This window comes from Rhipicephalus sanguineus, chromosome 1 (genome assembly GCF_013339695.2).
Source record: "Rhipicephalus sanguineus isolate Rsan-2018 chromosome 1, BIME_Rsan_1.4, whole genome shotgun sequence".
NCBI classification, from domain to species: Eukaryota; Metazoa; Arthropoda; class Arachnida; order Ixodida; family Ixodidae; genus Rhipicephalus; species Rhipicephalus sanguineus.
The window spans coordinates 59,022,757-59,048,711 of NC_051176.1; the positions used below are offsets into that span (position 1 = coordinate 59,022,757).

Below are 25,955 nucleotides of genomic sequence, written 5' to 3' on the forward strand. Positions count from 1 at the left end.
TATGCCGGTATTATATTTTGTAGTTGTTCTTTGAGATGCAAAAATGAGATGGCGTGGTTAGCACTGCGTGCGTACATGAAAGAGCCAGCTATGACTCCAATTATATTTTATATTGCCCTGCAGTCATTTCGCAAGAGTGTTACGCGCGTAATTCACCGAAAGTATACACAGTACCAGTGAAAGTCGTGACACTGAAAGAAGTTCCTAAAACAATCTCTAGAAAATATATTTTGTGCGGCAGGTATCTTCACAGTTCACAATAACCGAAGGTTGGACAGTGCCTTCTTTATGCTCAAGGCATAACTAGCTGAAACGGGCCGGGCCGGGCCGGGTACGGGCCACATTTAAGAACACCGGGCCGGGCTCGGGCGGGCAGGAGCATGGCATTTTCGGACCGGGCCGGGCCCGGGCCGGAAAAATCAGCCCGTGCAGTGCTCTAATTTAGTATCCGAATGTCGGTTGTAAGCAGATCCATTGTAACGAGGTCATACTGTACATGAATCTCACCCCATTTCCCTCACAAGAAATGCACTGACTCATTCACAGCACATTCTCTATGCAGCAGGTGGCTGCAACATTCACAAGGCACTTTCAATATGTGCTGCCATGTCAATGTTAACCTAGCCAGGTAGCTTACTTTGGCAATGATCTTCCTTTCAATTGGCTCCAGAGCCTTGAGTACTTCTTTGGGAGATACGCTGCCAGCTACAATCACACACAGATTCTCAGGACGGTAGAAGTGCTTGTGGTATGCTCTGACCTGCGCATCAGAAAAATAACATGCGGCACTTAGAGACACAATGCTAAGCACAATTTGTTCCTTTAAAGATGCAGATCAGGCATCTCGCACTTTGATAGTACTATGCCCTACTGCCATCAATCCCACATATAACAATACAACTTAGAACAAACTTTCAGCGACTAAAAACAGTTTTTCAACAACCAAAATGTTTTGTGAGAACTCTGCAATAGCTATTAAGTTACTTTATTAAGTTACTTTATTTAGTAGCATAGAGATCGCACCCTGAATTTTTCATCAAAGTTTGACTTTTTCTTCGCCCGCTATGATCCCACCCTGCAGTTATTCTGGAGCTGTACCGCAGAAGTTGTACCATGGGGTCGCACCACGAAACTCCACAAGTTCCATGGAGCAAGTGTGTGCCCTCTGCCTTCAGCGATTCCAGCACCTCTATTCGCCAAGCACCATCACGTGATGAAGAGTGGTTAAACCATGCTGCAGAGAGGCCAACACTTTGCAGGTTACGACAACTCTCCTGATATTCTGGTTGGCCAAGCGCAATTGACACCGGCTTTGTTGTTACTCTTTCTGCTGCTTCTTCGATGCCACTGGTCGAGAGACGTGTGACCACAAGTGCAATCTGTGGTGAATTGCACAACCAATGTAGTACAATGCACCCACAGCTCTTTCAGTGTGAAGGGGTGCTGCACACCGAACTGTCACAACCGCACCAAAAATGGTAAAGCATTCTTCACGGCGCCTCGAGCGAAATGTGCTATATGCCACCGACTCCAAAGGCTGCTGCATATGGGTCGTGACAAGCCAAGCCTTGTTGCAATATATGCAGCCTCAGTTGCATATATTGCGGTTGCATATAGTGCGGTTGCATATATTGCAACATATATTGCAGTTGCAACAATATATGCAGCCATATATTGCAACGTGTGACCACAAGTGCAATCTGTGATGAATTGCAGAACCAATGTAGTACAATGCACCCACAGCTCTTTCAGTGTGAAGGGGTGCTGCACACCGAACTGTCACAACCGCACCAAAAATGGTAAAGCATTCTTCACGGCGCCTCGAGCGAAATGTGCTAGCCACCGACTCCAAAGGCTGCTGCATATGGGTCGTGACAAGCCAAGCCTTGTTGCAATATATGCAGCCTCAGTCAGTGTGTATGTCAGCTGTGTGAGGCTCGTAACGCATCTAAATTTGTCTGTCACGTGTATAACGCAGCAATGTAGCTATACTGGAATCACTGGAATCAACAGAGTGATGCAATGGTGCAATGAAAACAATTCAAGAGTGCATGCTATTGCTTGTATCATTCACCTGAATTAAATTCTAGGCTTGTGCGAATGTTAGAGCACTTGGAATATTCGAACGAATATTACAGTATTCGAATTCGCTTCAATTCGAATTTAAATTATTGGAAATTTCAAAGTATTCGAAATGAACAAATAAGTGTATTAGTCCGCATGTAACCCACCTGTAAAGGTGGTTTCACTGCAGTGGAGGGGTGCTATGCCATGAATACACCTATTCAGGGGAAATCCACACTGCCGCGAAGCCCCACAATAAGGTTAAATGAACATATTACCTACACATCGATTCATCAGTTTTTAAGTTAAAAAGGTTGTTATACCGGCTTGTATGCTCTAAGTGTAGTAAATTTTAAAGCTTAACATATTTTACAGGTTATCACTTGCATTCTACCGAAGCCCAAATCCTGCTACTATTCAAAGTTGCTTCCACTTCCTTTGAACCAAAAAAAATGACATCTGCGCATCCCTTGTTTCAATTTTTAAAAAAATATTGTGCAGGTTAGTTGGGTCATGACAAATATGCTTATTTTTCTTCATAATATGTGATACATACCATTCGAATTCGATTCGAAATTATTCGCCCAAATCACTATTCACCTTGAACCTAAAACTTACTATTCGCACAAGCCTATTAATTCAGCTTTCACTTAAAACCAAGGAATGCTGGACGCAACAGTGCTGTTGAATCGCACATTCAAGTCTTTCAGCTGTCGTAGGCCATTATCACATACATGCATGCCTAAAACGGGTGTCACACAGCCACTCATATCAGTCACTATTGAGCCTGACTCAGTTTAAAATTCCTGACTCTGATTAGATTCCTCCCACAGTTTGTGCAAAGGAGCCAAATGCAACCAAGAAACTCCATCCCAATCTGGCTCAATTGCAATTGAAAGTGCAAAGATCGAAAGTGATGTGAGAATTTTTGCAATGGTGTGCATGTTTGTCACACACAGCATTTGAAGTAATGCTTACAGACTAGGAACGCAAGTACACAATCGAGATTTGTAAACGTGAGCTGAGCAATTGAATTTTACTTGCAAACAAAATAAAGAATTTTAAAAAGCACAAGAGAAAGCTACTCGCAGTGCCGTGCGAGCGCAGCTCTTACATGGATGGAAAGTGGCTTTTCCGCATAGCTCTGGAACCTAAGATGGCGTGTGTACATTGGCGCAATTCTTGCTCCCCAAAGGAAGCCTATACAGTAAGTCAACCAGTAGCAATAGAGCAACACCACCTATGGGCACAGCGAATGGGGAGCAGCGCATGCTTTCAAACGGAAACAGTCCCTTCTCCGGACGTCGACGTAGCACGTGCCCTTTTCCTTGCTCCTGCCATTTTTTTTTATTTGTGGTTGCCCTTGGCTTTCCTTCTTTCCACTGCTCTTTCACTTTCTTAAATACTGGATAGTGCAGATTCAACACAGGACAGAAAACGAACACTGATGCACAGGACAAGCGCTATTGGCAACTAATCTTTATTATGAAAACAGTGGTGGTCCAGCCAGTTTAGGATTTGGAGCAATTTTTGAAGCAGGAAAAAAGCTGTTTTGGAGCAGATTTGGAGAAGAAGGAACTTTGTTTACGAGCAGTTTTGGAGCTGAAAAATCCGGCAGATCCCACGCACTGTGGGAATCGATGTAATGCGAAGCAGTCAGCAAGGAGCTGCATACATCGCATTGCTTGTCTTTGAGGCAAATGAAGGCATTCATGTCATGACACGCAGTTCACTATTGCATGTTTGTCATGCATGCATGCATGTACAGTAAGGCATATACAATGCTAACGAAACGAATATTTTGGTATATACAATGCTTGACCAGTCATTTTATGTTCGTCATGCACTCGCGTCACGCCATACCAATTTTAGTATATAGAGTAGAATACCACTAGAACGAACCTCAGTTAGACAAACTATTCAGTTGTATGAACTTTTTTTTAATCCCCCACAGAAGCGCCATTGAACCCAATGCTAACTCCCTTCAGTTTAACGAAACTCAGTGCACAGCGCACTTCAGATCTACAACATATTCCGTGACACCATCCAATGCCTCCCAGGTCATGATGAACACTTCACCAAGGACAACCACTCTTTTTGTAGCATAGTTTTACCGTGGCCTTCGGGGTCAGCTCCACCAACTGTACACCACCACAGCTAATCGCTGAGGCCACGACAGCCGCAGCGACAGCTGCAGCCTTAGACATGCAACCGCGTGATGGTTATCATGAGCGCCAAACTAAAGCGCATGTCTCTGGACGAAATACTAGATAATTTTCATAGAAGCACTGATGCGCTTCGAGATACTGAAGTCCTTTTCTGCCCAGCAGAGTTGTGCCGGAGAAGGTTCATGAGAGCTTTGACACTCATGACAACTGCCGCCTTAAGCGCACAAGTGCAGCAAAAGATTACTGCATTCTTCACAAGATCAAGCATCAATTCACATGCAAATAAGCTGCACAATAAATAAATAGGTTGAAATATCATTTGAACACCTGATTTTATCTTCAGCTTGTGGTAACAGGCTACAACATAGCTGTTTCAGTTTAGCGAACTTTCACTTTAACGAACTTTTTCCCGAGGTCCCTTCAAGTTTTTTCAAGTGAAGTTTCACTGTATCCAGTTAAGAAAACGACCAGAAGCGCACCAAGACAGTGTCATGTAAATCATGCCGTAAATGACATGCATGTCATGACTTCCCGTTAAGACCTGTCATTTATGTTCACGCAGTCATGTCATGCCATAGCAATTTTGGTATATATTAAGTGAATATAACAGCCGTGAGCGCACCATGCGCGTGGCATGTAAGTCATGCCGTACATGTCATGCATGTCAGAATTTGCATGTTAAGACCTGTCATTTATGTTGATCATACAATCATGTCACGCCATATTAATTTTGGTATATATCCAGTGAAGCTGAGGGCGCACCTTGAACGTGGCATGTAAATCATGCCGTGCATGGCATGCATGTCCCAATTTTTATGTTACGACCTGTAATTTATGCAACACAGGAGACACGGATTCAAAGCAGATATATTTTGTGGGAAACAGCAAAATGCACTTCACCCTGATGAGCCTGATGTCTGCTATTACCTGCTGCGCATCTCCTACATGGCTGAGCAGCCATTCGTCACATTGCAGCTATGAAAAGAGTCCTCAGTTATGCAAATCTTTTCAAAATGCCGCGTGCAGCATGAAACCTACGAAAACATGTGCAGTGCGCGTGAAGTTTACCGGGAAGTCAAGGCGGCTCAAGGTGACTCAAGGCGGTATGAAAGGGAGAGTTGCACACTTGCGTTACGGGTTTTTTTGCCACATGCAGCGGCAGCGTCCAGCACTGCAGTGCCCTTCCGCAGTACCGTCGTTGCCTTTATGCAAAGCTGTGTCAGCACGCATGCACAGGCGCACTGCCTGTTACAGTCACAGCAATCATCAAGTATGGAAGGTCAAGGCAAATACAGATTATAACCATCTTTCCAAGAACTTCTTCTTCGCTATATGGCACATCAGACATGTCATTGATACAGTTGCTCTCTTTCTAATGTGACAAATTTCCATGAGTTCACTGGCAAGCACATTCCCATTTCTGCCCAGCATTTGAAAATTATTAGTCAGCACTGGGTCACAGGCACAGGTCCCAGAATGTATAGGTAAATGAAAAGATTAATTATCATTATCAGATTGCACGTGTTCCCATGCTCGATTGTTGACGCATCGACCAGTTCGTCTGATATAAACCTTTCCACAAGTGAATGGGATTTCATGCACGACGCCTACGGCGCATGTACTGTAAAGCCTGACATGCTTTTTTCCACACGTCAGTTTCTTAGGTGGCCCTGAAATGTGTGGGCATAGCCCAGCCAGTTTATGTGCTGCTGAAAAAACAATAGGTCAATTGTACCTATTAGCCACATTTTTAAAAAAATTGTGATACCCTTTGTGCATATAGGGCACCACTTCTGGCCTTTTTGTTGTAAGAAGTGGGTAAGGCTTCTTCTGGCCCTTCAGTTTCTGAAGGAGGGTTTTGGACACAGCAGTCAATTTCGAGCAGAGAAACCCAGCCACCTGTAAACACTCAATCTGGCTCTTATAAAACCATACTGAGCCAAGTGAACACAAGACTTTACCAACACCGATTCAAGGCAATGTGATGTGACTGCTCATTATAGTACTACATTACCACTAGCACAATCAAAGGGTAAAATCTCATTTTTGGCACACAGAGAGTACTTCCAGCAAATGTGCTGCCCCCTAAAGAGCGTATTAATGCCTAAAAATTGCAAGGCGTCATTGTTAGGAAGTTCATGGGTGAAGGCTAAGCATTTTCCCATAACTTGGCTCAGTATAGTTTTAATGGCCAGATATAACAGCCAGAGATGGCCGACACATCGCAAGCGACCTTGATCAGTGAGAAAAAAGATGTCGCCACTTGTTTGGGGACATCGCAGAGCTCCCTCACTGTGATCCCAAACTCGAAAGGAGCTATTCTGGCCTTGTGAAGGATAAAATGATAGTCCCAGCAAAGGCAATTGTAACTTAGCTATAGGTGCATTTACCGCAAATGAGCTTTTATTTAGTAAGGGCACTGCTGCATCAAGTTTTAAACGGGTACTGACACAAAATTTCGTGGCCGAGAAAGCCTGTGGGATCGATTCCCGTTAACATGCGTATATCATCTGCAAAATATCAACAGCGAATATAGCTTGGAAGGTATTTTAAATCAATGTTGAAGTTTGCATGAGCGATCGACACCCTCGCGCTACTGACACCCTCAAAACGTGACCTTCGGTGACCCCCCTACTTCCCTCACGTGACCACGCTGCAAGAAGTTGTGATGACGTCACAGCCACCATGTTTTTTTGCCACGTTCGCTCCAGCAGCCTACCTCTCGGCGCCTGCTCGTGAACCGCGAGGAAGTGCGTCACAGTTCTGTATGCTGACGTGATCGAGCGCTGCACCCGCTAGGTGGCAATAGTTGCATCCGAAGGCTTCTTTTTGAAACCGAAACTGACACTGGTCGGTAATGAGGAGCTTGTAATTAATTATCTGTCGTGTGCTGCATCACACGATGTGCTGTGCTATGACTAACAGGCCCCCAGCAACATATTGCAGCAAAAAAACGCGAGGCCAAAATTTTTGTGTCAGTACCCCTTTAGAGGGACACTAAAGGCAAATATTAAGTGGATGTTCATTGTTGAAATCACGGTCCAAAAACCTCGTAGTGCTACTTTTATGCCAAGGAAGTGCTTACTTTGAAATAAAATCACGTTTTAGTGGTCCGCATCGCGTTAGCGCACTTCAAATGACCCGCCTGAAAGCGGTACTTCACACTTCACTGTTGCCGTGCCCAACGTTGCCCGCCTTTACTGCGTGGCGGCGTGCACTGGCGGCATGCACCATTCGGACATCCGGCGGCAACATCACATGCATGCAGCATTTTGTCGAACTTTCTATCAGGGCGACTTTCATGAGCATGCAAAACACACGCAGCAGTACGCAATACCGAAACTACCACTTAGACGCGACCGCGTGAGCGAAGCAGGGCGCCGGGCGAAGCGCAGTTCGGCGAAAAACGGAACCTTTGAACCACGCGCGGCGTTCCCAATGGCAACGCCACAGAGGTTCTTTTTTCCAAAAATCAAAGGGAAACGAACAAGCAGAATTTTATTACGTGTCTTGATGCACGGAAGGTTCTTTTTTTATTGCAGCTAGTTTGATTACTAGTGATTAATTGTATTCAGACTCTCCCACGTCATCGGGATCACTTCCAAAATGTCCCACTCGTGGCGCTCATCGTGTGATACATTTAGCTTAATTTCTCGGTAAGTAGGGCACTGCTGTTGATGATAATGCCGTTTTAGACATCATACATTGAGCTTTCCCTCTGATATAACTTGCTATTTGCCTTTAGTGTCCCTTTGGGCAACTGAGCAATATTTTTTGAAGCTGCTCGCAGTTACCAGCCACACCGCAATCAGCCCTATAAAGTTATGCGGATGTTCTGTGATGAGGCCGCCTTAGAAGACCTTTGTTGAGCCAATACAGAGGGGCCACCAAAACTGGTGGCGCTTTAATGGTTCTTTCAGTTCTTAATTCGGCGTGCGATGTCTCAAAACAAAACATGGCCACCATAAACAGAAGTGCCATAATTCAGGTTGTCGCCTTACTTTCGTGCAATTTTCGACCACAGTTCTTTTGATTTTGTGACGTGCGATGGTTTTCAATGTTGCATATTCATCAGACAGGGTGGACAGCAAGTTGTTCAGTGCAGTGAACGTGGTAGCATCGGCGTCACAGTACTCTGGGCAACACCTGAAGTTCTGATGACAAGTCGCCACAGCCAAATATGTGCGACAGCTTCGCTTCACCCATATGACTACAGTGCATCAGACCTGCATTTATTTTGGCTTTACGTATGACGTATGGGCACTGTGAAGAGGTCTTCGCCAGCACGGCATCAAATCGTCATCACCGGATCTCAGGTTCAACAAAATGCTTTTTTTTTTACATCCTTGAAATTGCATTTTTTTTCGTACCGCCATTTTATTCAGACACTTGCAGCACTTTCTATGTAAAAATGAATCCTTCAGCAACTATACTTTGCATAAAACATTGAATTTCAATTTAACAATGTTTTGCTATAACAAAGTAAACTGCAGACTTCAAAGACTTTGTAATATCAAGGTTAACTGTATAATGCAATATTTTGTTGATTATGATCAATTCACACAATACAAAATTGTTTAATACCAAACGAATGAAGTTTAGGCAAACTCATGCACTATACCAGTGATTCATTGAACACCCATGCTTAGAGCTCGCATAGACACTAGTGCCAGGTTTCTTTCTAATCACTAATGTTGGAAGCTCCACGGGATAAAAAAAGAAGCACGACACACTTTTGCACAAGAGGCTTCTCCTGAATTCTTACTTTGTAAACAACTACTTCTTTTCTTTTTCTGCAGCTTGCGGCAACAAACCCCTCCCCAATCCCCCTAAGATAGAGTGGTGCTTGCCTTTTGGTTGTCAGTGCTCTCCCGAAGATTGCGCATGAGGCCTCCAGTCTCATAGCGGTAGCCACAGGGAGCTGGATAGAGTGTACGCAACAGGTTCAGCATGCACAAGCTTTCGCCTGTGTTCTCACGTGCCTGCATCTCGCAGTAGACCACACCAGCATCTTCTCCTTCTCCATTCACATGATGGACCTCCGTGATGAAGGCTGCCTCCTGCAAATACAGCAAAGTGGAGGTAGGACGAGCCATGAATGCATGCGGCACAAGAAATGAAAGCCACTAACAAAGGTCTTGCTTCAAGAAGTACCAAGGCCAGAGCATGTTGCCACCAGCTCAGCAGCCAGCTGTGGCGGTGGTGCTGGCTCTCCACACAGCAGAGCATGTGAGAGTCCATGAACCTCATCTTGGAGGCAATCAGTGGTAAGCACAAAGGCTGGTCACTTGATATGCGTTTTTACCCCATACGCCTACTTTTGTAGGTTGCATAATCACAGGTTTCAAAGAAGTAGTATGTCAGGTGTGGGTGGTCAGGCTGGTTCGCGTTGCCTCAGACCTCAAGCAGCATATGGAGTCTCAAACACTTAAAAATTCTTCTGGCCACAAGTAAGTTTACTACTGGCGAGCAAACATAAGAAACTTCAAATATTCTATTTGCGTCATTCGGTGTTAAGTCGAAAGACACTTCCACAGTTTTAAATATTTAAACAACAAAACTTTTAAAAATCTATTAGGAACATGTTTTTACTGTGTAGAAATGCCCTAGAAATCGGCTTTATCAGTCAAGGTGGCAAGAAAGTTCACAAAAATCACCAAAAAAACACTGCGATACCTCAGCAATAGCACTAGGTCTCTCTGAAAAGCACATTTCTCAGTATCATAGGTCGGCAAACTCACTCATGAGCTAACTCACTCAGACTTACTCAGATACAGATCAGACCATGAGTCTGAGACTAGGTGAGTTCCCGTGAGTAATATTTGGTGAGTTCGAGTTCGAGTGAGTCCGGTTGAGGAAAATATTAGTAAGTGTGAGTCCGACTGAGTCCGGTTGAGGAAAATATTAGTGAGTCTGAGTCTGAGTGAGCCCCAAACGCAAAATATATTTCCTGAGTCAGTCTGAGTAAGCTCCACCTTTTATTGCTGACCTATAATTCTATCTATCCATCCTCAGCATTACTGTCAGCCTTATATTGGCTTACGATTATAGTCAAGTCGATTCACACATATCTCAATGCCCTAGCAATTATGCGTCACCTAAATATTTATTGATCAGAGGCACGAGTTATGGGGGGGGGGGGGGGGGGGTACCATAACCGTCCCCCCACCTTCCCACAAACTCTTTCACGGGAAGATGTAGAGCACCGATTATGTCATATATTGGCATAAAGGGGAGACCTTGCTTCAGAGAGATATTTCTTTGTTTTTTAGTACATTTTTATGAAACTTTCGCAGTTTATGTATTTTTATGTCCTGATTTCAAATATGCAATTATTTTTCTAGTACACTATGCTGTTTTCAAAATATCAAATATTTCATGTATATTGTTGGGAGCAACATTTATTTATAAATTGTGAGAGTTATCAAGCAAATCAGTATTCATAATAATCTGGAATGAATACTGTATGCAGTAAAGCAAGAACGGATGTTCCAGGCTCATTTCAACAAAAGTTATGATATGTTGAACATTCCCAGCTTGATCCCAGTTTGACCCAGCTCGACATCGCTCACTTGCCAAATGTTCAACGTACCATAACTTTTGTTCAAATGGGCCTAGAACATCCATTCTTGTTTTATTGCATACAGTATTCATTCCAGGTTATTGTGATATGCTGATTTGCTTAATAACTCTCACAGTTTTGAAATAAAGCCTGCTCCTAACAATACAAAAACTATTTAATAGGTTCAAAACTACGTATTGTATTAGAACAATAATTGCATGTTTGAAATTAGCACATAAAATACATAAGCTGTGAAAGTTTCATAATATGCTCAAAAACAGAAAACATGTTTGAGAAGCAGGGTCTTTCAGAAGCACGACAGAAAAAGTTCATTTTACGCTAACAGACTCATGAGTCGACTCACTCAGGCTCACTCAGACTCAAGTCAAACCACAAGTCTGAGTCTGAGTGAATCTTCCTGGGTAATATGTTGGCGAGTTTGCGTCCGAGTGAGTCTGGTTGAGAAAAAGTTTAGCGAGTCTGAGTCCGAGTGAGTCCGGTAGAGGAAAATTTTGGTGAGTGAGTCTGAATGAGCCCTCAGAGCAAAATATATTTCTTGAGCGAGTCTGAGTGAGCTGCAATTTTTTGCCAACCTATGCTCAGTCTGCTCAGTATGCTCAGTAAGCTGCTCTTTATGCTCAGTATGCTGCTTTGACTAGCCCTTCTTCACAAAAAGAACCACACAAAAAGTAAATCAGTGAAGGTTTCCCCAAGGTTTCTAATCAGTTACATGCGCCACATAGCTCATGCTCCCCTCCCCATCGGTCCATTGCCCTCTCTATGGGAGCGTTGTTTGCTTCTTGCGAGTTCATAGCTGTCGAAATAGGTGCTATATATTTCCATGTTCACACTGATTCCACCATTGTCAATTGAAAATCTTAACTGCATCTCAGTTTGACAGCCGTAAGGAGAAGCCTTCTATGTTATACAATGATCTGCAGTATACTAGGCACTGATCTGCAGTAACGATTCTAAATTGAAATTTAATTTCCAACAGTCAATGAAGCTTCATTTTCTCTAGTAAATGCTAGAATTTTAATTAAAATCGGTCCAGTGGTTGTCTTATAAACACATTCCTGCCTTTACATGTATATTTAAAAGGAAGAATTATGGTGAAGTGGGCCATTAGCAACTATACTCGCAGTAGGCATTCTAGGATAGTCTGAAACGGCCAATGTTACGTGCACAGACGATCCTTTCCTAGCGGCACAATGTCCACTAAAAAGCGAAGCTAGGCTAGCGACTGAGAAGGTGATGCAAACGAGGACCAATTATGCTATGGCATTCTACTCTTGAAGGCAAAGCTGAAGCATCCTCCAAGTTTTTGTTGGTGCAGAGGTGCAGATTTGTAGGCTTCATTTTCTATTTTCTCGACCTAGATACTTCGGACAATTTTCCGCAGAAATTCATGATCCTAAATTGAAACTTAATTTCCTACAGCCAATGAAACTTCATCTTCTCTAGAAAATGCTATAAATTTAATTAAGATCGGTCCAGTGGTTGTCTGAAACACATTCCTGCCTTTACATGTATACTTAAATAGAGAAACTTAAGTTGGGTCGTAAGCTTCCTCTTGGAAAATTCTCAAATTTAGCATTCAACAGCATCACAAGCTGTGCCCATGAAAGGTTTGAGAGCAAGCATGGTGGAGCAAAGGACAAGGCAGTCGTTGAGAAAAGGCGGGACTTGGAACTAGATGTCCATAAAGGGGAGAACAAATGTTTAATGTGATTGATGCCTTGAGGAGCCAGTGAAACCAGTTTCAACCCTCATTACCTGTAATATGCATATTCAACAGAATCCACTTGGCAGTCAGCATTGCTTACCGGATAGTGTTTTCACAAGTGGCGGCAACGCTGGCATAGGTCGGCAAACTCACTCATGAGTCGACTCACTCAGACTCAGACTCAGATCGAGCCGTGAGTGTGAGTCTGGGTGAGTCCGAGTGAGCAATATTTTGGTGAGTTTGAGTCCGAGTGAGTCCGACTGAGAAAAATTTCAGTGAGGGTGAGTCCAAGTGAGTCCAGTTCAGGAAAATTTTGGTGAGTCTGAGTCCGAGTGAGCTCCAAGGGCAAAATATACTTCATGAGTGAGCCTGAGTGAGTTCTACATTTTTTGCCGACCTATGGGCAGCGGTGTTGCACACAAGAGGACTGCTGTACAAGGAAGAAAATGAGCATAAAGTGCATGCACAACTACTCAAAGCAGGCAATCAGATAACCCGCAAAGCAGTTTTTCTTCTTCTGAAGACATGCGACATGATCAGGAAGAATGGCCCAGAGAAAAGAAAAACAAGCCACCAGAACACACATACACACAACTGTAGCTGTAAGGCCGACAAATGTGGCGCACCAGCCAGCAGGGCCGGCGTTGCTTCAATAAATGTCCTGACCAAGACTGCTGCGACAGTTAGGCCTATTAAACCACCTTACAAAATGCAGAAGTACCTGCAGAAGTACCTGGTCAGAGGTACAGTGGCCCTCTTCTACTAACAGACAAACCAGTGCAGCAGAGTTAAACACACCCACCGTGAGCAATGGGTAGAGAATGTGGTCCAGGTAGATTGGCAACAGGTTGAGGAACCCCCTGGAACCAGCAGTTGTCATGGTGTAACATGTGTGATCTGTATCTGTCCAGGCATTGGTGCCAGACGCCAGGCACCGGTTCGCCAGCTGGTCCAAGATTCCCTGCACCCACGCATGAATTACAGCCACAGTTTTTTTTCTGCTCCATGACGGAATACTGCATGCACAGCACATTTAAACGAGCCTTCTTAAAAGTCTGCATTTTTTTGGAGTTACTGTTGACTCTATGCAATTTCTTCTATGTGCAATCATACTATATTTGGCTAAAGAATTACCAGGCTTTGGCTTTATATGAAAAGGTAATTTACTAACTTGTCAATTGTAATGCAGGATTGTTGTGCTGTTTATTTTACTCGCCACATTTTCCACTAAGAAAATAATTTAAAATACAATGGAAAATCGAATTATTTGAAGATAACCTTGCATTCCACAGAGCTGACAGTTATGGAAGGGAGGGGGAGGGGTTTCCCTTGTGTTGCGCCCCCTCTCTGTCTCAACAACTCCAATTACCGGTTGAATTTATTCTAGACATGTACGTTGCTGGAATGAACCTTGGATAAATAAACTTCATGTTTTGATCACAATAATAATTAAGTGTGTGTGCCACTGCCAATGAACAGCTACTTCGCCCTTCAACCCCCGACTCCTGGGAAAATCAAAAAGATACGCCTCTCTCACACAGTATTTTACAGTGCTTTTAGTATTAATCGACAATAAAGTTTTCTACTAGTACTGTAAATTGCCACTAACTTGCCCAAGTGTCAAATGTATTGCAAGTTTCACAGCAATCAGCTGTTGAACCTATAACCTCGGAACTTAGTAAGCAAACTTGTCCAACCAATTTCCGCCAACATCACCAATACTGGATCTTGCTCATCCACTAAGTGGTGACTAAATGGTTGACTGAAGAGGTCAACCTCTGGGATTTTCTCAAGAGACTTTGTACCTTGGTATTTTCATTGAGTTGGAGGAATAAAACATGCAACATTTACTATTGTTGCAATGAGAATGCAGCATAAAAACAGCAAAAAAGTGGAAAAGAAAGGAAATTTCATGCAGTTTTTCAAGACAGAGTTTGAGTCAAGAGTTATTGCCACAGCCAATCCAAAGCTTTCCCACTATGCTCCATCTACAAGTGTCCACAACAAGTAACAATAATTTCCTGTAAAAAGGTGCCATCATGTGGTCATCAAGACAATAAGTTTGGAGAAAAGGTAGCCCTGCAATAGGTATGAAACATGGCACCTTCTCTGAAAACCTGATGCTTCAGTCAACAGCACCATTACAAGATTGACAAAATTAGGAATTACACTACATAAACTATGGACGAAAACGATACCTCAGGCCCATGTCAGTTATCCTGTCCTCGTATATGCCTTCTCTTGTGTTATTCTTAATCTTGAATTCTGAACCAACTAGATCCACAGCATTTATTAATAATGCATTGGTGCTCCGGTCTGAGAAACCCGCTTGAAGCACCTCACAATAATTGCAATTTTGTTGGCACAGAATAGTCGGATGCCAGTGTAATCATGAGCGAGCCTTACATGGAACCTGGGGCATAACAGTTGCTTTCACTGTCTACTACGCTGCTGAAATTTCCGCAGGGCTCCTCTGTTTTACATGTTACCTGAAAATTTTTTTAGGGAACTGAGACTTTTCACTACGAGAAACATTAGATGGCACGTCTGAAAAATTTCCACTTTTTTCTAAATTAGAATTTAAAAAACCACAACTTCTGGCAACGTTAAGAAAACCGGTAAGAAAAGCCATAAAGCTGCTGCAAATAAATGTGCGTCAACTCAATAAGTCATAACTTTAGTCATTGACGCCTGACAAAGCAGCGATTGTTAGACTCGGCAGTCATGACATTGTGGCTGTGGCAAAAGTTCGCTGCTTGCTAGTATGAAAACAGTCGATGAACAGTTGCAGAAGTTTGCCAAAAACCTAATATGTCTGGCCCGGTATCGCAAGCAGCCTAGAGGTTGACTGTAGAAGTTGCAGGTCCGCAAGCATGCCAGTGACCAGCTGAGTTCATATGTAGGCAGAAAGCACACAGCTGAATTTATGCAACACAACCTAAGCTGCCGACATTGTACAGTCAAGGCTGCACACACTTCGTGGCATGACAATGGTGGGTGGCGTCAAAATGACACCACGACCCTGACAATCACGAAATTTCGAGCAGACAAAACCTCAATACTGTGCAAAACTCTGTAAGCTAATTATGTCTACTATTTCTATTGTACAAAAAATTAACTTGCATTTTTGCACAGAAATACCTCAATAATAGCACTTCAAATATAAAGCAACTCTAGAGGTGAAACTATTTCCACATTTTGCGAGTACAAAATACTTTTCTGGCTGTTGTGTACCAATGTTATGGGTTTTATGCCCTTCCCACAAGAAAGGAGAAACTGCAAACTGTACTTGTGGCTGTGAGATAAACAATTCTGCAGATAATGCTGCAGTGATTGACAAAGTGTTAACAAAACAGGGCAACAAGCTTGGTGAAGTATGCATGCAGAAGGCAACAATATGTGCACATGTGGAAAGCTATACCAGCTTATCTTAACACACAGAGCATGTCATGCTCTGTACACTCATTTTGTTTAGAAACAGCCCTCCCAGCCACTGTAGCAAACAATACATTCAGGTATATTTCAATGCAACACCAGCACCAATACCTTGTAAGGGTAGTCCTCGCTACCCATGAAAATAAGATGTTCTAACGTATGCGGAAGGCCATCATCATCTTGAGCTTCGGTTGCTGGATTAGAAAAAGAAAAAGAGACGTCATGGTATATTTGCAACATGTAAAATACACTAGCCTCATCAAATTTTCTAACAGTCCACATCACAAGCAGTCTGGTTACAAGCCACCCAATTTTTTTTTTAATTTCGCATGGTATGGTAACAGCAAGAAAAACAAACACCGGAGGCTAGCTGCATGTGGGCATATCCAAGTGAAAGTTCAACCACAGCCTGACTTTGTAGTTTTAATTCAGGCACTTTATTGATGAGGTATATTGGGTAGCCCATTTGAGGTGAAAATTTGCCAAGCCTTATAGTGCCACTCACTCTCAATGACCATGAAAAAAGCCACTATTCTTTATTCAAAGCCATGCATGCAATCGGAACTAAATGTAAACATTTATACAGAGATCTGTCTGGCTGGGCTAAATAATTCTAATAGCTCAAATGACTCAAGCCAAAGCTTTTGAAATAAACCCGACATTTCGAGGCCTGTTCAGCCCCTTTCTCAGGGTGTGACTGTATTGGATGTGGGCACAGCGTCGCTTCTTATTCAAGATGAGAAGATAGAAGCGAAACCGTGCCCACAACCAGTACAGTCAACCCCGACGAATGGACCGAACAGGCCTCGAAAGATCAGGTTTATTTCAAAAGTTTTGCCTTGAGCCATTTCAGCTTCTAGAATAACAATTAAACATGTGCTTCGTAGGTAAAAGGAAGTTTGTGGAGGGAAGGGCTGACAACAATTTTGTTTGGTAAAAAACTTAAAAGTGCCACTTAACGTGAATCAGAAGGTTACCAATTTCTTAATCTCCTCCAAACTGCAATGTCACAAAGATATGACATAGAGAGACACTTGCTGAAATGCAGTTCCAGTCATAGGACAGGTCACACACTGCAGTAAAATATGCTCTGTAAGCAGTGGATAACTGCAGCCAGCAAATGAAGCAACCTTATCAGCAGAAAGATAGGCAGGCACAATGTCAACCAAGAGGCTCTGCCCTTTTTAGCTCATGCATAAGTGCACCAGCGATGTCACTGCAGTCTTGCTGTCAAACATAATTTACACTGCTGAGTGCAGACATGGCCTTGCAGTTCTTTAACAGTACCCTGATACTGAAAACAAGCCAACATGTCTGTGGCTTATCATGAAAAATTTGTGAACACGAGGTGTCGCTGGAGCCAACGTTTCGACATGTGGACTTCATCTTCCTCAAGGCTGCAACTGCCTACCTTAGCACATGCATGTGCATGTTTCATACCGTCTCCTCCAACCCAAACAATAGAGGAGAAAAGGGCTTATCCCGTGTTATGGAGCAATGAAATCAGTGTAAACAAATAGATGAGCACAAATTTACCTTAAGCACAAGTGTTGGCTGAACTAACTTGGCGCAGCCCCTGTCAAGGCTAAATATAAATAGGTGGCCAGCTTAGAGAACATTAGGAGACAACAAGAATATGTGCACCTGGGCCCATAAGTCGGCAAAAAATGTGGAGCTCACTCAGACTCACTCATGAAGTATATTTTGCCCTTGGAACTCACTCGGACTCAGACTCACCAAAATTTTTCTGAACTGGACTCACTCGGACTCACCCTCACTGAAATTTTTCTCAGTCGGACTCACTTGGACTCAAACTCACCAAAATATTGCTCACTCGGACTCACCCAGACTCAGACTTGCGGCTCTCTCTAAGTCTGAGTGAGCCAACTCATGAGTCCATTGCGTATAATTGGCTTTTTTGACCATGGTGTCAATGTTCTTTAACACCAAGATCTCGCATATTTGGTGCTCTTCTTGGCGCCTTTTGATCTCAAGCCTTCAAATATGAGTTAACAGTGGTTGCAATCCAGTAAGGACATTTTTATTGAAAGTGGTGAGTCACACAACATATTTTGTAGCGTTAGCTACACTTGCCTAGCCGGAGCCGATTTCGCATGGATGGTCATGAGCCGTGCTGCGCATGCGCGATGATCAGAGATGTTACACAGCTGGGTCACCGGAGCTGGTATCTCACGCGCTCTCAGACACCGCCATGCGCAGCTTGCCGCTGCTGGTCTGCGCGTTCAGGAGGAGTGGCGTCGTAGGCGCAACAGACACGCTGGCACCGGCGTGCGCGCAGACTCCGCCACAGCCATGCGCGGCTCGCCGCTGCTGGTCTGCGCCGCATTCGAGAAGAGTGACGTCGTAGCCATCAACACAGTGGCGGCGGCGCGCGCGCACCTATTCGCCTTCGCCATGCAGTTGCCGTCCGATACTGCGCTGGGGCCGCTTGAGAGCGCCTCTGACTGGCGTTTGCAGGTGGGTAACGCCATGGAGAAGGAGAGTGCAAATGCTGCTCAACGGCGCAGAAGAGCCGAGAAGCTTATCTCATCGAATCCCGAAGTAGTTGCCTGGCAATTAGCGGTTCAGCGTACGAAGAATGAACAGAAGAAGGCTTATAATCCTAGACAATCTGGAAAGCTAAGAATATTCAGCTGAACCTTTGCTAACGCTACGTATATCTTGGCATAGCCGAGCTAAGCCACTGCAAATTTTTTTAAGAACTTCCTGTGAAAGAATTTTCAGAGGCGAGGTCAACCTGCCCCCCCCTTTTACGTAACTCACGCCTCTGATTATTAAATATTGAGCTGGCGTATGAACGCTAGTGCTTTGAAGTATGTGTGAGTCGGCGGGAGTATAAACGTGAGCCGACTCAAGGCTGATAGTAATGCTGAAGTTGTGTAGATAGAACCACAGGTCGGCGAAGAAATGTGGAGCTCACTCAGACTTGCTCAATATATTTTGTGCTTAGGGCTCATTCGAACTCAGACTCATCAAAATTTCCCTCTACCGGACTCACTCGGACTAAGACTCCTGAAATTTTTCTCAACCGGACTCGCTTGGACTCAAAATCACCAAAACATTACTCACTCAGACTCACACTCACGGCTCGATCTGAGTCTGAATAAGTCTGAGTGAGTCGACTCATGAGTGAGTTTGCCGACCTACGCCTGGGCCTGACGTACTTAAATGGAGAAGAAACAGAACTTAGCAGTTATCTTTATTTACCAGCAGTCTCGACTGGTGGTCCAGCCTTTATCAGCATTTACAAGAGACCCCGATGAAGCCAGGACTACCAGTCGAAACTGTTGGTCGAAACTATTACAAAAGCGAATTATTAGACTAACTTGTAAGGTGCCCTATTTGTCACATACAGCTGAATTGTTTGCCAAATTGTGTATGGTTAGAGTTCCATCACTACACGAATATAGGACTTATCGTTATTACAAACTATGCACAAAAAACCAAGACAATGCCTTGCAAAACTTAGCCAACCTTAAAACAAATGCAGTAGCATACAACACCCGTAACCCAGAGCAGTGGGAAGTGGCACAATGTCGCACAAACTATGAGAAGCAAATGATCCGTTACCAGCTACCATCACTGTTAAACCAGTTGCAGAAAACAAATGGCGTCGATATTGAAAAGTTAACAATGAAAGAGCTCCGCGATATATGTATATAAATAAGCCAAAATATTGTTCATATTATTAGACACCTTATTTGTATACATCCTTTCAAGGTTCGCGATGGGTATATGTGTTACCTTATTTCGTGGGTTTTTTTTTCTTTTTTTCTTTTTGAATGCTGTTTTTTTCACCTAGAACCAACACTATTTCACACTTGGTTTTTTTTTTCTTCGTTATATCCTGTTATACCAATGTTCTACAGTTTCCACTAACATGTATCAATAACTCTTGTGTACCTTTGCAATCTGTTTGATGTTATTATTATTTGTCCTGTTCACTGCCTGCTGTTGTCCTATCAAGGAGGGGCTGTCACCTCATCAAGCTACTCACTGTAGTAGCTTTTTGTGACAGCTCCTATCTTTCCTTTTTTCGAAAGGTGAATAAACTTGATTTGGTAAAGATTACCGCTAAGTGTTGTTTCTTCTCTTTTATACATGTTTTCACTCGCTGAATGAAACAGGCCTTCGTTTTGTATAGCTCTCACATTTTTCTTATTATGTGTACATTACAAAAATGCGTAATAAAAATGGTAAAATGGCTACAGAAATACTAGGAGCAACACTTGACAAGATTTTTTGGAAGGTGTGCGAATAACAAAAAATTTTGAATAAAGAATAGAATTTTCTAGTATTGGAGCCAATCCTTGAATTGAATATACAAAACTTTGGTCCTCAAATCAAGTAGTCACTATTAAAAATCTAATTATCTTTCAACACTTTTTTAATATCTTACACAGTTGATTGTACACGATCAAAAATGAAATAAAAGTACACACGTGATAACATCCATGTATGCTTCCATTTCATTTTTGAAGGCACTGTTTCATCTCCTTGGAAATTCCTTCAAGTTTAGTTGAAGACAGTGCCAAGGAGACGAACGACATTCAGGACTTTTCTCGGCACACACATCATAGCCAGCCTTCCAGCGAAAAGCGTGATCTTTCAATTTTATGGAAATAGAAACTAGTTTTCATTTCGTTCCCATTATAAATCAAATCTAAGCTTCTCAAGCATGTGCACACATCACAGTTTGTGCATTTTGCTGCAGCATTTACACTGAAACTTTTACTCATTGAATGTATCCCACCTGTACCAATGGAAGGTCATGAGGAAGGCAACTTGCGCATTGCACTGCCTAATGGGCACTCACGCAGGTATGTGTGCTTGCATTTCATCTGTTCTTCTGCATGCATGCTGTGCATTACAAGTGATATTGATGTGATGTGTTACATGTTCATCATGTGCAGTCGTGTGTTCACCGTGCACTGCTCACGTCCACTACACCTGACAAGGGTAGGCTTTTTGCAGTAGTTTCTACTCCCTGCAACACAAGCATCAGCACCTAGATTTACTTGTTTTATTTGTCTTGCTGCGATTATTGACATCATGCATTTGTTTTCCTGTAAAATTAAAATAAAATGACTCGAATATACACAGGGATCCAGTCTGACCCAACAGAAACTTAATTTTGCTCTAGAACAAGACAAGACATCCCAGCTAGAACAAGATACGACATCCCAGTGAATATCTTGATGCAGAGTGCTTTCTCTGTATAGACTCTTGTTCCTCATTCTCATTATGGAATGCTCTGTACATGAAAGTATACGAGTAGAATTGAAACGTCTAATGTCCCACTCAGATCCTGCATGCATATGATTCTGAGACGTCCTATGGATGACGTCTTTTGTGTTACTTGGAAAGTTTCCCGGGTTAGCCGCAACCCCCCCCCCCCCCCCATCCAAAGGATGCCCAAGAAATCCCATATGGGACATCCTTAGTACATCCCCTGAATGCCTTGTTTGTTAGGGAGGACATGCACATCTAATTTGGTCGCGAAGGTCACACATATCAACTGGCCAATTAGCATGCTTTAATGAGCACTGAAATTACCAAATCTAATTAAAATGTTGGGAATCCCAAGATGTGAATATTGTTTGACATTACTGGTGGCCTTCTCACCAGTAATGTAAAACAATTTTCACATCTTGGGATTTTTCTGAAACTACTACTAATATGAATGTCTGATTCACTATACAACCAATACTATATGATTCTTATGTGATTTGCATTTGATTTAGTTTCAATATTTACAATTTGCAGCCCTCCTCTCCCCTTTCTTGTATTAAGGAAAACACAAAAGATTATCCTGCAGCCTGAAATCGTCAGGTAAACTGGATACATAACTGCATTACTTGGGTGCATGGTTGTGATGGCAATTAATTATTCCTGAGCTCCATGTGTCGAAAGATTTGGTGAGTACGTGCTTGGCAGAGACTGGTGCGCTTGCATGCTAAGATGGGCACGACTCATTCTGTTGTCTCCTGTTCAGAGTTGACTCAGTATGGAGTCAACTTCAAGCTAGTTAGCGATGCCCCTCACTAGGCACAGCGCAGCAGTTGCAAGTGAAATGGCAAAAAATGCAGTGCTTGTGTCTTCCTGCTCATCCACTTATTTCTGTGCCCTTCACAGCATGTAATTTCTGTTTACTGCCATTCGTCATATACCCAAGAGTAAATTATGCAACTTCATTAAACGCTGTTTGTTGCTGATTATCGATATCACTGCAGAAACTAAACTTTAGTGCCTTGAGTACTGCACTAGAATGTGTGTTATCAATATATTATATGCCCAAACCACGCCAGAGTATGCGCTGCAATTATGTATAAGTTCATTTCATTATTTACAGCATATGCTGAACTGTTATTCCCACACCTCTCTCTCTCTCTCTCTTTTTTTTTTTTGTTTTATACAACGCTTCGGCGTGCAACGCTTGATATTGACTTAAAGTTAACCCAACCTAGTCGGTATTTCAGTGGCTTGCAGTTGGACTGCTAATAAAACGCATTCACAAAATAGCTGAAGATATTTTTAAATACTTTCGACTGTTCACACGACTGCGGTCGCTTAGATGTTCAGGGTTCGAACTTTGCGTTCATGTTAGTAATTATGCTCACACTGCAGGCAAAATAAAATTACACGAATGGAACTACTTGTAAACATCAGACCACCGCGCACAGCTGTGTGGTGGGCGGTGGTCAACCGCCACATGCGCGTAGTCAGCACAACTGTCGTAGACGCTGGATGAATACACAGTCGGGAGGCAACGGACTGGAGTGACACCGCACTTACCGATGCAAAGGTAGCCGCTAATGAGCGGCCCATCGAATTCGGACACACACACAGTCATGCCAGTTTTTGTCGACTTGTACTTCGCCAGCGGCAGGTCACCGTCGGTGCGGACGACACATATTTCCTGAAAATTGCTCATAACGTCTTTTTGAGACGATCGCGCGGCCCAGCTTGTTAAAGGTGGGACCGCGGTGTTCGATTTTGTAGCCGCCGTGGCTGGAGAGAACGGCCGCGCTTGCGACCGACACGTGCGTGGATTTTACGAGAATGAAAAGACCGTGGCGGCACTGGCGGCACTGCTCAAAGATGAAGCCAATGAAGCGAGAAGGGGATGACAACGCGCGTCGGAAGAAAGCAGAGCAAGCCCCCAAAAAACTGAAGCCAAGAAAAATACACTACGACATGCTCCCACATTACGTAGATGAAAGATAATGATATGCGTAAGATGATACACTCGGGAAAAGAACCTATGCAACCACCAAGCTTACGTGCCTACGGCGGTTAATTCAAAAGCAGGCACGGACCCCTGTCCGACTTGGAAGTTATGCATGTCAGATTAGAAGGAAATTTCGGAGCGTATTATTCTAACAACATATTTTTGATATGTTGCTACCTCTACAGTGAGTTTTAACCCCTGCTTGAAATATCTGGAGCCTCATAGTTAATTTGGACGGCAACATGCATAGAATTGAGAGAAAAGTGATCGGTGCCGTGGTGGGTGATAAGTTTAAGTTTTATTACAGAAAACAGCTCATAAACAAAGTCAGAGCCGTCAGTTGCAGAGAATAGGGGTGAAGGACTCCCTCCCCCAACTCTCTGGGCAGTATACCTTAGCAGCCATAATGCTTTATATATATATATATATATATATATATATATATATATATATATATATATATATATATATATATATATATATATATATATATAACACGCGTACATACAAACGAAAATTTTCGTGGAAGGGGCGTTGAAGCCCTCCCCACCTCCCCCTCTGGCTACGTCAGCTAGTGTCTCAAAGGAAACTTATACCCACAATAATTACACACAGGCTCCATATGAAATTTCATATACGCACGTACGTCCTATGGATGTCCGAGACTCAGGATTGCCGCAAACCTTCCGAGTGAGAAAAGATGCCGTTCCAGAATCACTGTACGCGTACGCGTGCACTTCAGTGGGACGTTAGACGTCTCAGTTCTTCTCATATGCGTACTGTACATATATATGTGCTTTGGTGACAGACAAGGGCGTAGCCAAGGGGGGGGGTTGGGGGGTTCAAACCCCCCCCCCCGAAATTTTTCAATTTTGCTTGCGTATATATACACGCACACATACAAACGCACGCACGAACATACATAAAGTATGGTTGAACCCCCCCCCGAAAAAAATTTCTGGCTACGCCCCTGGTGACAGAATTAATATTACAGCTAGTACGCTGCATGCGCACTATACTTCCGTGGGATGCATCTTTTGTTCTCAGTGTGTGTCGAGCAGGGACTACGCCTAATTAAATTTCCATGCTAATTTGCTTGCAGCGAAAACAATCGGCTGCCGCTGTCCTGTTTGCGTTGCACTGATCGCGTGGAATGATTAGAATAGCGTACGCTAAGTTAGCGTTAGAGCCCGCAATTGCGGTTAGCGTTCGACGCATGCTTGCGCGAAAAGCTAACGCAAAGTTTTGCGCGTATACGCTATTCTAAAACTGCATATATGTCCGCGCAGCGGCAGACGTTGGCAGAACGATACATCTGGTAGACAGTACGACACTATAGCTTCTATGCCTCACAAATTGGCCAGGCGGTAGGTGTGACTGCAAAAATACCCGGCGCCCGCCAGCAGCAGGGGCGTACGTAGCCAGAAATTTTTTTCGGGGGGGGGGGGGTTGAACCATACTTTATAATGTATGTTCGTGCGTGCGTTTGTATGTGCGCGTGTATATATACGCAAGCAAAACTGAAAAGTTTCGAGGGGGGGGGTTGAACCCCCCGAGTGTACGGAAATGCAGGTACAGAAGGCCCTCGAAGGCGCGCTCTCTCGATCGTGGGATAGCTAGTCGACGACCAGCCATTTTCTGATACGTCAATCTTTTATCGAGCTAGGTTATCGATGAGACTAGTCATTTAATTGATTTAATTTATATACGTGCGTTGCCAACTTGCCACATTTCACTGTTGCCTGCATGACCGTCGTTGTAACGTTGCGCTGCTAAACACGTGGATTAATCCACGTGTTTAGGAGAAAGCATTGCGTATAATGCAATAGCAAGAAAGAAAGAAAGAGCTAGAATTAAGTCGTCAGGCACGCACATGCCAAGCTTCGCGCTTGCCCCGAGCAGCCCTTTTTCCCGGGGAATGGCTCCTGGCTTTCCTTACATGCTAGATTCTTAATTTCGATCAGATCTCAAACATGCCCGTGTGCGTGTTTTGAACCTCCAGAAGTCATCTTGGGATGCGAGACGAGCACAGGCGTGCGCGGAGCTGCCCCCCCCCCCCCCCAAATTGTCGAATGGGGGCGCCAATTAAGTCGGCCCCCATACCTTAATTACTCAAAGTCGTCAAAGGAGGCGGTCGCCAATCTGCCCCATGCATATACCTTTACCCAGTCGGACCTGTCGTCATTGTTAAAAGTATATGCCATGACAAGCTTCCCCCCTTATTTACCCTGGCTGGCCCGGAAAGCCGAGGACCATATAAGCCGTTGTGAGAAGCGCGTAATTGATTCATTTAATTTTTTTTCAAACCCGACCAACGAGGGGGGGAGGGGGAGCTGTGAAGCTTGACCCTCCTAATGAAGAACCCTGCGCATGGCAGACGAGTACATTTTTTGGGACGTTCCCGGGGCATCTTGTGTCATATGCAGTTACGCCAGTTAGGGTGGGAGGGGTTGGACGCTAGGGTTCCCCCCTCTGTTCAGCCCCAAGATGGGAAATGAGGGGGGGGGGGGGCGAAGCTCCTCCTGGCCGAAAATCTCAACATCCATGAATGACCGTTTGAATTTATTCACATGCAAAATTGGCTAGTATATACTGCTAGAATGAGCGTTGCCAAAAGATATACTTAAAATTGTCATCGCAACCATGACTTTATTTACCTCCTGCACTGCCCAGGGGGCGCTGCGAAAAAAAAACAACACAAAAACAAAGAAAGAAAACGACCAGCGCCGCCATGACAGCTGCGGAGGA

At 43.6% G+C, this 25,955-nt stretch overlaps 1 protein-coding gene across 1 annotated transcript in view; it reads right to left on the reverse strand.

Annotated features, from left to right (window-relative positions):
- The window catches only part of LOC119391823 (uncharacterized protein C05D11.1), a gene marked incomplete at its 3' end in the record, with an annotated part of 62,339 nt that extends 39,271 nt beyond the window's left edge, over window positions 1-23,068 (reverse strand). Inside the window, 5 exon segments of the mRNA XM_037659475.2 lie at window positions 638-760; window positions 9,083-9,292; window positions 13,323-13,481; window positions 16,067-16,149; window positions 22,772-23,068. Coding sequence (XP_037515403.1) covers window positions 638-760; window positions 9,083-9,292; window positions 13,323-13,481; window positions 16,067-16,149; window positions 22,772-22,910 — 714 coding nt within the window.
- Window positions 23,069-25,955: the final 2,887 nt, after the last annotated feature.